The following is a 10,679-nucleotide window of genomic DNA, read 5'->3' as shown; positions in this document are numbered from 1 at the left end:
GGGGGGAGGTTCTCTGCAGGGGTAAAGTTGGTGAGACCTGCAGGCCAGACCCCCTCACCTAGGGCTTAGCCTTCTGGCCTCTCCTGGCCAAGCTTGGCGGAGGGGTGCAGAAGCCTGGCTGGGCCAGCCGTCCCAGAGGGGGTCTCATGGGGAAACCCCCATGTGATGTTGGGGTCCTGGCCCTGATCTCCAAGCGGCTTGTCACAGTGCTGGTGTACGAAGTCTGGGCCCAGTCCCTGCTGGCATTGTGGGAACCAGCTTGCGAGAGCCAATTTTCTGACACTTGGGAACTTGGAAAGCCTGATTTTGAACGGTTGGGAGCTTGGGATTGGCCGTGGCGGGAGTCTTTACACCATGGAAATTGGCATATGCTGCAGATCAGGGCTGCTTTTCAGAGTGGCCTGTTTGCCAGGGTTCTCTGGGTGGCGGCTTCCCCCCTCCCCTCCAGCCCCATCTCGGGCCTCCCTGCCTGGCCTGTACTGCATGCCTCTGCTGCCCCTGCCTGGGCTCCTTCCCCGGTTCTGTGGCTGCCAGCAGGCGGCCTTGGGCAGGTCACTTGGCCTCCCTCAGCCCACAGCTCCGCCTGTAAACGCGCTCATGGACCCTCTGCATAGAGGGGCTGGGAGGGTGAAATGCGTTAAGACGCTCAGCGCATAGTAGGCGCTCGATAATTTGCAATTATTTATGAGTCTTCTGTTTGAACCTCACATCACCATCCTTGGGATGAATTTACCTTCTACTGTCTGGAGCCTCAAAAAACTAATGAATTTTTTAAAAAAGTGAGGGGGAGTGAGAATTTTTAAAAACGTTCTTTTTAAAGCAGCCCGGAGTGGCAGCCATTGTTCTGCTGAGCTCCACGCAGGGCCTGCTGGGGGCCCACTGGTATTTTTGCTCCACCAACCACCCCTCCTTCCCCGGCTCCCAGACATGGCTTGGCGGGAAAGGATCCACCCCCCGTGTTTATTTTGAGCAGCCCTGTCTGAGGTGGTGCCTGCAGAGAGAGGTGGCCCAGGGCCACTGGGAGGCAGGGAGAGTGGGGAGGAGCAGATGGAGAAGATGGGTGAACGCACACAGCTCCTTTCCTTCAGGGGTGGAGACCGAGGAGGGGAGGCATTGCAGGGGCCTTGCAGGGAGCCTGGTGCAGCCATGGGGGTGGTAGGTAGTCACAATGGACAAAGCCTGGGCATTGGTCTCGTACTCCACCCCTGCCTCTGTGGTCCCGGGTGCTCAAATTAGAGGTAAGATTGCAGGTGCTTTTGGCCAAAGTGGCCATTGCTACCAAAATCACAAGGGATTCCAACGTCCCCAGGTTTCTCATGGTCAAAGATACTGTTCTTGGAAGGGACTGGCCTGGGAGGAGGTGACAGGTGAAAGCGGGGGTCATCCAGGCAAGGGCCTGCTTGTGACCCATGAGGCGGTCAGACGGTGCTGAGGTCTGTTCTTGGCCTGAGACGGAATGAAAAGCAGGTGGCTGGGGTCAGATTCCTCCACCATCACCCACCGTCCCGTGTTGCCACATTTCTTCCCCTTGTGATCCTCCTGGCAGCCCACTGGGGCAGGCAGGCAAGTGTCTGACATCCACTGAGCAGATGGGGAAGCTAAGACTTGCCCAGGCGACACGTGGGCAGGATGCCGAGGTAGAGATGGAGGTTCCACAGAACAGGCCGGAGGCAGTGGGGAAGGCCTGGGTGGGGGAGCCTTGCTCCCAAGAGCAGTCCCTGTCGCCCCTTGTCCCTCCCCAGCACGCACTCACCTGTACAGGTGCGTGACCTCTCCCAAGCCAGGCTAGGCTGCCCTCAGTCCCATCCTGTCCTGGAACTGAAGGATGGTCATCAAGTTGGACAACAGGAAGCAGAGGGTTGGGCTGAATGGGCGGCAGGGATGGGGTCCAGAAAGCCTCCCGGGGCCGCTGGGGCATGTCCACCGGCCCCTGCTCACAGGAGAGTACATCCACTGCAGACCAGTGGATGGGTCAAAGCAGTCTTTATTTTCCCTTCTTCAGGCCCCATGTCATTGTTGACTCAGGTCTGGGAGGACTCTGGGAAGAGGAGGATGGGCTGGCTTAGTGACCAACATTCCAGCTCTGTGGGTGCTTAGGGGAGAGAGCCAACGTGGGCTGCAGTCAGGGAAGGCTTCCCAAAGGTAGTGGCACTAGCGATGGCTCCTGAAGGTTGAGTATGAATTCATAAGTGAGACAGAGGAGGGACAGGTACAGGGACCAGGAGCTCAGGCATTCCCCCGAAGGACTCTGAGCCCTCAAGGAGGCTGTGCACACAGGGCAGGAGACAGCCCAGGAGGCTGGTGAGGGGACTCTCCATCCACAAAGGGCCTTAAGGCAGTGGGGAGCCACAGAAGACTTATAAACAGGGCAATGACATGTCTGTACTGAACTGGAGCCTCAAGTCAGAAAAGTGGGGCAGGTGATGCAGTCAGGGCCACGGGGATGGGACAGGTCAGAGGGAGAATACCTCTGACTCAGGTTGAGATCTGATTCTGCCACTGCCTGGCCCTGGCCCTGGGCAGTCACTTCCCTCCGAGCCTCAATTTCCCCATCTATAAAATGGGGATACTATAGGGTAACGTTTGAGGCTTAGATAATTCATGGAAGGTGCTTAGCACCGACTGGCACATGGAAGACGCTTGACACCAGCTGCCGTTATCATTATGGGATGGCAGCGGGCTCCAGGGATTCCCGACAGTTTAGGGATCCCTGCCCACCAAGGCCCTTATTTACCCCTGCAGAAATCTGGTGCCTCCAAGCCTGGCATGGGACCACAGGTGGGGGCCCCTGCCCTTCTCCCTTCGCTGCCCTCCTTACCTGCCCTGTCCCCTCCTGCCTTCGGCTCAACATGGTTTTCTGCCCTTTGTCACCTCCTGTTCCACTGGGAGGGTCTTTGCCACCTCCAGATGCCTCTTGGCAGCCTCTGCCTGTCAGTCTGTGTGCCCGCTGTCTCTCACTTTCCTGGCTCCCGCACTGACTCCCGCAATGTCATGATCTGTGTTTTTCTTTCTGTCTCCTGTCTCCACACCCCGCCTTTGCCACTCCAGTCCCCATATCTTTATTTGTCTGTCGGTCTGTCCATCCGTCTTCCTCATGACTGCCCCCCCCCCGCCACTGCCATCCCTCTTCACATACCTCCCATCTTGGTCCCACAATGCAGAATAGCCTGTGTTCATCTGTCTGTCTCCTGCTCGCTGTCTCTCTCCCAGAAAAATGCTTGCGGGAGTGATGGATGGTCCATTAGAGAAAGATTAACAGGTGTGCGCTTGACTAGAGAAACAGCTGCTGCAAGTGGGGGGGGCCGGGTGAGGGGGTGACCTTTCTGGAGAGCGGTGGCTCCCCAGCACTTGTGGGCGGGGGTGTGTGTGTGCAGTGCGTGTGGCCCCGAGCTGAGTGATTGCCATTAGGGACTGTCAGCAGCCACATTTTTCATCTCCGCTGATCTCATTTTAGCGGGTTGGGGAAATTGGTGGCTCTGAGCGGCATCTGGGCCTCGGCTCAGCCAGGGACGCCAGGGCCCAGCCCCTCCCCCACCAACGGCCCCCTCCCAGGGTCCCACTTCCCTTTCGGGACCGTTTTGTGAGTCAAATGTAATTACAGATGGAAATAGGGCCTTCTCCTTTTATCTGGGCTTGAGAGGACCTGGCAGTTTTATTAGGCTTCCCGGGCACCAGGCGGATGTGGGCGGCTGGGTGGTTCTTTTTTTTTTTTCTCTTCTCCTTTTAACCCAAATGAAATCACAGTCAGGCCCCAGAGACACCCTGTCATCCGGTGGAGGAGCTGGGCTGGGGCTGGGGTGCCGATGGGTGGCAGCTCCCCCACCTCCCTACTCTTGCTCTGACCTGTCCCTCTGCCTAGACACCTTCTCTTCTCCTCCCTGTCACTGGGCTCCCCTTCTCAGCTTTGAGGGCTCTGCTGAGAGGTCACTTCCTCCAGGAAGGTGCCCCTGACTGCAGGATCACTGTTCCCTCAACATTTCCTCACCTTTCTCTGTTTTTAGCACCTACGACTGTCGGCTCGGGTGTTGGGCTTTGCCACCAGAGCCTGCGCTTCTTGGGGGCGGGGAGAATGTCCCGATGCATTCACCACTGGCCAGTGGGCAGCACACGCCCAGCACCCAGTGCCCCGCCGACCTGGAGCACTCATGCAACAGTGATCGAGCCAAGGAAAGGGCGGATGAGTTGAGGTGGAGTTTCTGTGTGTGTAACGGAGAGCAGTTTGGAGTCTGATTTTGTGGCTTTGCTGCGTCTTGGCTCTGTTCTGGCTCACAGCAAGTCAGTTTGCTTCCCCGAACCTCAGCGTCCTTACCTGTAAAATGGAGACACCGGCCAATTGTTCGAGGTGATGGTAATTGTGTCGGACGTCAAGCTCAGTGCGGGCACATGCTCGGGGCTAAGAAATGGCCCTTCCCTTCTCTGTGATTCAGGCGTGAGCTACATGGCTCATTGGGGAGCAGAAACCAGACACTTTCGGAGTCCTAGAGAGGGAGGAGAGGGGCTGGAGCCCTGCATGGCGCTTAGCGGAGAGGTCTGGAACTAATAGCATCTTATTCCACCCCCTTGTTTTATGGATGAGAACACGGAGGTTGGGGCAGTGTCGCTAGAACCCTGGCTCCTAGTCATGGCCCGTAGTGTGGTCTTTCGTATCCCGGGGTTGCTTGGGTAGTTCCATCTGTCGGGGTGTCCCCTGCTATTAAAAATCAGGAGGTAAACAGCTCCAAGGTCAGAAGGTGCTCGTCTCTTTCTGATCAGCTGGTGCCTTTAACCTTTGTCCTCTGGGCTCTGGCGCCTTCCCCCCGAGAAGTGTGTGCAGCAAGCCCCATCCACCAGGGTGCTCGCGTGCATTAAAGAGCTATCGCGGCACATAGTAGGTACACCATCTCTGTCTTCTCGTCACAGGGCGCAGCGGTCCCCAGTCACCCACAATCCTGAAATAGCCATTGCTGGGGAAGGGGAGAGTGGGGAGGGCTCCGTAGGGAGGTCTGCACAGGCAGAGGTGAATGGTGGGAGCCTTGGAGCCAAACTGATTCAGATCCTGGCTCTGCCCCTTAGCAGCTCCACAGCCGAAGGCAGGGGGCTGGCCTTCTCCGAACCTGCTTTCTCATCTGCAAAATGGGCTCTTGTGTGGGATTAAGTGACACGATGCCTGTGAAGTTAAAAAAAACCCTGGGTCCTGCATGTGGCAAGTGCTTCCTAAGTGGGGTAGGGTCATGGGCAAACGGGGTTTCTGGCATCAACTGGCCTGTCCTCTTGTCTTGCTCTGCGTCACCTTCCGAGCCTGTTTCCTTTTTTCTTTCCTTCTCCTTCCTTCCTTCCTCCCTCGCTCCTTCCCTCCCTCCGTCCTTCTCTTTCTTTCTTTCTTTCCTTCCTTCCTTCCTTCTTTATGTTTATTTACTTTTGAGAGACAGAGAGTGTGAGCTGGGGAGAGGCAGAGAGAGAAGGAGACACAGTCCAAAGCAGGCTCCAGGCTCTGAGCTGTGAGCTGTGTGCACAGAGCCTGATGTGGGGCTCGAACCCACAAACCGTGAGATCATAACCTGAGCTGAAGTTGGATGCCTAACCCACTGAGCCGCCCAGGTGCCCCCTCTGAGCCTGTTTTCTGATCTGTAAAAGGGACATCAGGATAGGTCCCCTCAGCGTGCAGTACCAGCATCATTTCCAAAAGTGTAGAAGGTCAGCCCTGTGGGGTCCTCCCGTCTTGTGGACTCTTACGACAGCATAGGCGCAACAGAGCTGTAAGGCTTCCAAGGCCATGGCGGTCCAGCCAGGCCTCCCCACCTCCCTGGGGATCCTGGAGCCGATGAGCATCCACGGCTGTGCTGTGGCCTGACGGGGTCCCTGTCCCCTGTCCCCATGCCCCCGCAGCCTGAGGAGCTGACCAACATCCTTGAGATCTGTAACGTCGTCTTCACCAGCATGTTCGCCCTGGAGATGCTCCTGAAGCTGGCCGCCTTCGGGCTCTTCGACTACCTGCGCAACCCCTACAACATCTTCGACAGCATCATTGTCATCATCAGGTGCTGCCCCTGCCCCGGCAGGCTGTGGGCCTGGAAGCGGAGTGGGGGTGGGTGGGGGCGGGGGATCTAGTGCCCTGTCCCCAGCCGGTAAACAGAGCATGTCAGGGCACAAAGGAAATCCACTGTGCCGAAGCGTAGTTCTCAAATATTTAAGACTTTGTCATCCGGTAAAATACATGCTTCTAGATTAATGCATTAACTAGCACGATCCGGCAGCAGGTTTGGGGACTACCATCATTCCGAAGAAAGGATGGGTATAGAGAGTATTTGGGAATATGTCCATCAGCTGTTGCAAGATATAAAAACCTCAGCGATTTTGATGGGTCGAAAAGCCATAGAGGTGGCTCATGCTCCGCCCCTTGGTTCATTCATGATCTAAAGAATGGTAAATTTCACAAAGAGGTCAGTGGCCTTTGTAGACCTCCTGATATCTAGCCAGGGACTTCTCATCGTGGGGGGGTGTCCATGGACTCAAGGTCAAGAGCCCCTGGTTTAGAGCATGCTCTGGGAGAGCGATGGGCTTCGAAACGTGGCTCGTGGGATGAATAGACGAATGGATGGATGGATGTTCTCCATCTCTCTGCCCCCACCCGGCCCCCCCTTCGCCCTCTTCTCTCTCTGCTCTGCCCTCTGCTGAACGCTCCTGCCTCCCCCCACTGCTCACCTCGCCCCAGCATCTGGGAGATCGTGGGGCAGGCGGACGGCGGGCTGTCGGTGCTGCGGACCTTCCGGCTGCTGCGGGTGCTGAAGCTGGTGCGGTTCATGCCCGCACTGCGGCGCCAGCTCGTGGTGCTCATGAAGACCATGGACAACGTGGCCACCTTCTGCATGCTGCTCATGCTCTTCATCTTCATCTTCAGGTGAGCCCTGCCTCCCCCCCCCCCCGCCCCGTGACCACCATGCGAGCCTGGCGGGGTGGGGGGGCATGGCTGCTGGGGCTTCTGCAGGCAACGCCCTGGACCCGGGTGTGAATCCTGGCACCGTCCCTTAACCCCCTGTGGCTCTGAGCCAGTGCTTGCCACCTGAGCATCAGCGTTGCCTTCTGTAAAATGGAGCCATCTTACCGGGCTGTTCTGAGAGAGACGTGAGGTGGGCGGCTCCCTTGAGCCACATCCGTTCCTCCCCCAGCATCCTTGGGATGCACATCTTTGGCTGCAAATTCAGCCTCCGCACAGACACAGGAGACACGGTCCCCGACAGGAAGAACTTTGACTCCTTGCTGTGGGCCATCGTCACCGTGTTCCAGGTGAGCAGCAGCATGTGTTCACGTGTGTCAGGGGAAGGGGCTCCTCCTGGGACCGCTGCTCGGCTTGCTTTTCAGAGGTGCCCCCTCGGAGAATCCAGAGGGGGAGGAGCCTGCCAGGGGGGCGCCTCAGCTCCCGGCTCAGGCAGGCAGGTGCGGGTGGGGGGTCACGCTGGCTCTGGGAGCCCGTCTCTGCCCCCCACTCCCATCCCAGGACTCGGGTGCACTGGGGTGCTTCTCTGAGACTATTTTCTCACATATAAGCTTGCCATGGTTAAATGAGTGTGTGCGGGTCCGGGGGGCACAGGGAGGAAGGGTGGGCTCCTGGAGGGGCCAGGGTGGGAGGAGGGAGCACATAGAGTGTGGAGGGGATGGGGCTGTGGAGCAGCTGGGAAGCAGCGCCCATCAGTGGGGAGTGGGAATCAGGGCAGGGGTGTGGGTTGTGGGCAGGCTGGAGGGCAGCGGGCAGAGCAGCGTATGGGTGAGGGGCAGAGGCTCTGCCGGGGGGCAGAGTGCCAGCTGGGGCCATGTCACACAGGGCCCCTGGGTGTGCTCGACCGTGTGTGACAGGATGCTGTGGTATGCACGGGCTGATGGGGTGCCTGCGGCTCTGCCACTGGGTGGATGCCCTCTGCCCTTGGGCTGGGCCGGGGCCTGGGGATACCCCAGGACTGAGCGTGTTCCCCCGTCCCCCACAGATCCTCACCCAGGAGGACTGGAATGTCGTCCTCTACAACGGCATGGCCTCCACCTCCCCCTGGGCCTCCCTCTACTTTGTTGCCCTCATGACCTTTGGCAACTACGTGCTCTTCAACCTCCTGGTGGCCATCCTGGTGGAGGGCTTCCAGGCAGAGGTGAGTGTGGCCTTGGCAGAGGAAGCACCCGCCTGGGGCCTGGGCCAGGCTGGGTCGGGGAAGGGTCTGGGTAGGGGAGGGGCTGCAAGTCAGACATCTAGCAAGGAACACGTTCCGAAGGAGGGGGATAGCCAATTAGGTGGTGAGCTTCCTGTCACAGGAAGCATGCAAATAGAGGCTGCAAAAGGATTCTTGCCTCTCCCTGGAGGTATAGGACAAGGTCTCCCCATCTCCGAAATTCTAAAACCCCCAAGATCTGGATCCTGCCTCCTCCATTCTCTGAGGTTTCGGGGTTACTTGCAGTCAGGCGGGTGTGGGTTTATGGCCTCGGTCCTCGATAGCTTCTTACTTTCCTTTTCTGAGGCTCTGTTTCCCCATCTGTAAAATGGGCGTGAAACACCCATTGAAAAATTCTGGAGGGAGGGAAGGGCTGAGCCACCATGCATTCCAACGCGGGGGATGGTCTCCCAGGGTGATGCAAATCGCTCCTACTCGGATGAGGACCAGAGCTCATCCAACATGGAGGAGTTCGACAAGCTTCCGGAGGGCCTGGACAGCGGCGGAGGTAAACGGTGTCCACTGTCGCCAGGGAGCCGGGACCCTTCCCCAGAGACCCGGGGGGCTCGGGGCACAGCATCAGGTTTCCCCTTAAGCCCAGTCTCCAGGACTGCTGATTCTCTGTGGTTTGTGACATTCATAATGGAAAGAAACAGGCAAATCCCTCAAAAGAAATCAATGACATTCAAGGCCCTCCTGAATTCTAGCCACAGAGGTAGGGGCACTTCACCCTGACCCCTCCATGGTGCGGCCTGTTGGGAAGAGAGAGCCTCGGGCCTCGGACACCTGGGTCCTGGTCCTCTTTGGCTCCACTGGGCAGCTTAGAACAAGCCTCCCCAACCCATGGCCAGTGTCCTCTTTGATAATCGCGCTGGACTGTGTTCGCCTTGCTTCCTAAAGTGGGCCCACGAGTGAGGTTTCCATGATGGGTGAACATAGACTGGCCCCGAATACAGGAGCAGGGGACCCACTCATCCAAACAGAAAGCTGTCATGATGAATAACTGAGTAATGTATAGAAATGTAGAATCACTGGGGCGCCTGGGTGGCTGTCGGTTAAGCATCTGACTTCAGCTCAGGTCATGATCTCATGGTTCGTGAGTTTGAGTCCCACATCGGGCTCTGTGCTGACAGCCCAGAGCCTGGAGCCTGCTTTGGATTCTGTGTCTCCCTCTCCCTTTGTCCCTCCCCTATTCACGCTCTGCCTCTCTTTCTCTAAAAAATGAATAAATGTTAAAAAAATGAAAAAAAATGTTGAATCACTACCTTGTATACCTGGACCTAATATAACGCTGTATGTTAACTACACTGAATTAAAATTTAAAACTTACTAATAAAAAAGAAAGCTGAGGGCTGTGCAGGGAGGGTGGAGGAGAGATGCATGGGGTCCAGGCAGGAAGGTGGAGGAGGCTTCCCCAGAAAAACTCTTTCTGTTCCCATCCATGTCTGTTTGTCTAATGAATTCTTTTGCTCTTGTTCTGTTTGCCCCTCTTTCTGTCTCCATCTCACCCTCCAGATCCCAAGATCTGCCCAATCCCCATGACCCCCAATGGGCATCTGGACCCCAACCTCCCACTGGGTGGACATCTGGGCCCTGGGGGGGCCGCAGCACCCGCCCCCCGCCTCTCGCTGCAGCCAGACCCCGTCCTGGTGGCCCTGGGCTCCCGCAAGAGCAGTGTCATGTCACTGGGTAGGATGAGCTATGACCAGCGCTCCCTGGTGAGTCTGAGGGGTGCTCTGGGTGGGTGCTCCCTGCTGGGGTATATGGCGAGGGACCCAGGGGAGAAGTGCCTGGCAGTCCAGCCTCAGACTGGTGCCCAGGTTTAGGGGACCAGACTCTCTAGCTAGAAGGCAGGGACCATGTCTGTTACATTCCTGGGTGCCTGGTGGCAGAGTAGGGCCTGGCAACAATGAATGAATGAATGAATAAACGAATGAATGAATGAATAGTGCCAGTATTCAATGTGGAGAATTAGGTTTTTATCTTAGCCACCCTGCCAAGGTAAAGGGTAAAGAGCTGGGCTTTGGGGTCAGACATACCAGAGTTCAGATCTCACCTCTGCCACTTTCAAGCTGTGTGACCATGAGCAAGCTACAGCCCTCTCTGAACCTGTTTCCTTACCTGTAAAACCAGAAGACTACCCTAACCTGCTGCAGCTTCCTCAAGGGAAGAGAGGTGGTAGGAGGAGGTGTAAACACACCCTCGAGGCGCCCACACATCCCTGGATGTGGACGGAGGGAGAGGGAGGCAGGGAGAGAACCCCTGGGGTCTAGCCTGCTCTGTGACCCATGGCCAGGCCTCCGCGGGTGTGCAGGCTGCCTTCAGTCCCAACAGTGGGTTGTGTGCGTGGCGGGCCACTGACCCGAGCCCTGGCTTCCTTCCAGTCCAGCTCCCGGAGCTCCTACTACGGGCCGTGGGGCCGCAGCGGGGCCTGGGCCAGCCGCCGCTCCAGCTGGAACAGCCTGAAGCACAAGCCGCTGTCGGCGGAGCACGAGTCCCTGCTCTCGG

General features: G+C 57.5%; 1 protein-coding gene across 1 annotated transcript in view; it reads left to right on the top strand.

Annotated features, from left to right (window-relative positions):
• CACNA1I (calcium voltage-gated channel subunit alpha1 I) overlaps positions 1 to 10,679 on the top strand; it is a 123,231-nt gene that overhangs the window by 81,735 nt on the left and 30,817 nt on the right. Inside the window, exons 11-17 of the mRNA XM_029955409.1 lie at positions 5,866 to 6,017; positions 6,692 to 6,877; positions 7,146 to 7,263; positions 7,959 to 8,114; positions 8,586 to 8,679; positions 9,687 to 9,889; positions 10,556 to 10,677. Coding sequence (XP_029811269.1) covers positions 5,866 to 6,017; positions 6,692 to 6,877; positions 7,146 to 7,263; positions 7,959 to 8,114; positions 8,586 to 8,679; positions 9,687 to 9,889; positions 10,556 to 10,677 — 1,031 coding nt within the window. The remainder of the gene's footprint in view (positions 1 to 5,865; positions 6,018 to 6,691; positions 6,878 to 7,145; positions 7,264 to 7,958; positions 8,115 to 8,585; positions 8,680 to 9,686; positions 9,890 to 10,555; positions 10,678 to 10,679) is intronic.

The sequence above is a fragment of the Suricata suricatta genome, chromosome 10 (genome assembly GCF_006229205.1).
Source record: "Suricata suricatta isolate VVHF042 chromosome 10, meerkat_22Aug2017_6uvM2_HiC, whole genome shotgun sequence".
NCBI classification, from domain to species: Eukaryota; Metazoa; Chordata; class Mammalia; order Carnivora; family Herpestidae; genus Suricata; species Suricata suricatta.
Note: the sequence above shows the minus strand (reverse complement) of the source record. Positions and strands in the feature narration are given on the sequence as shown.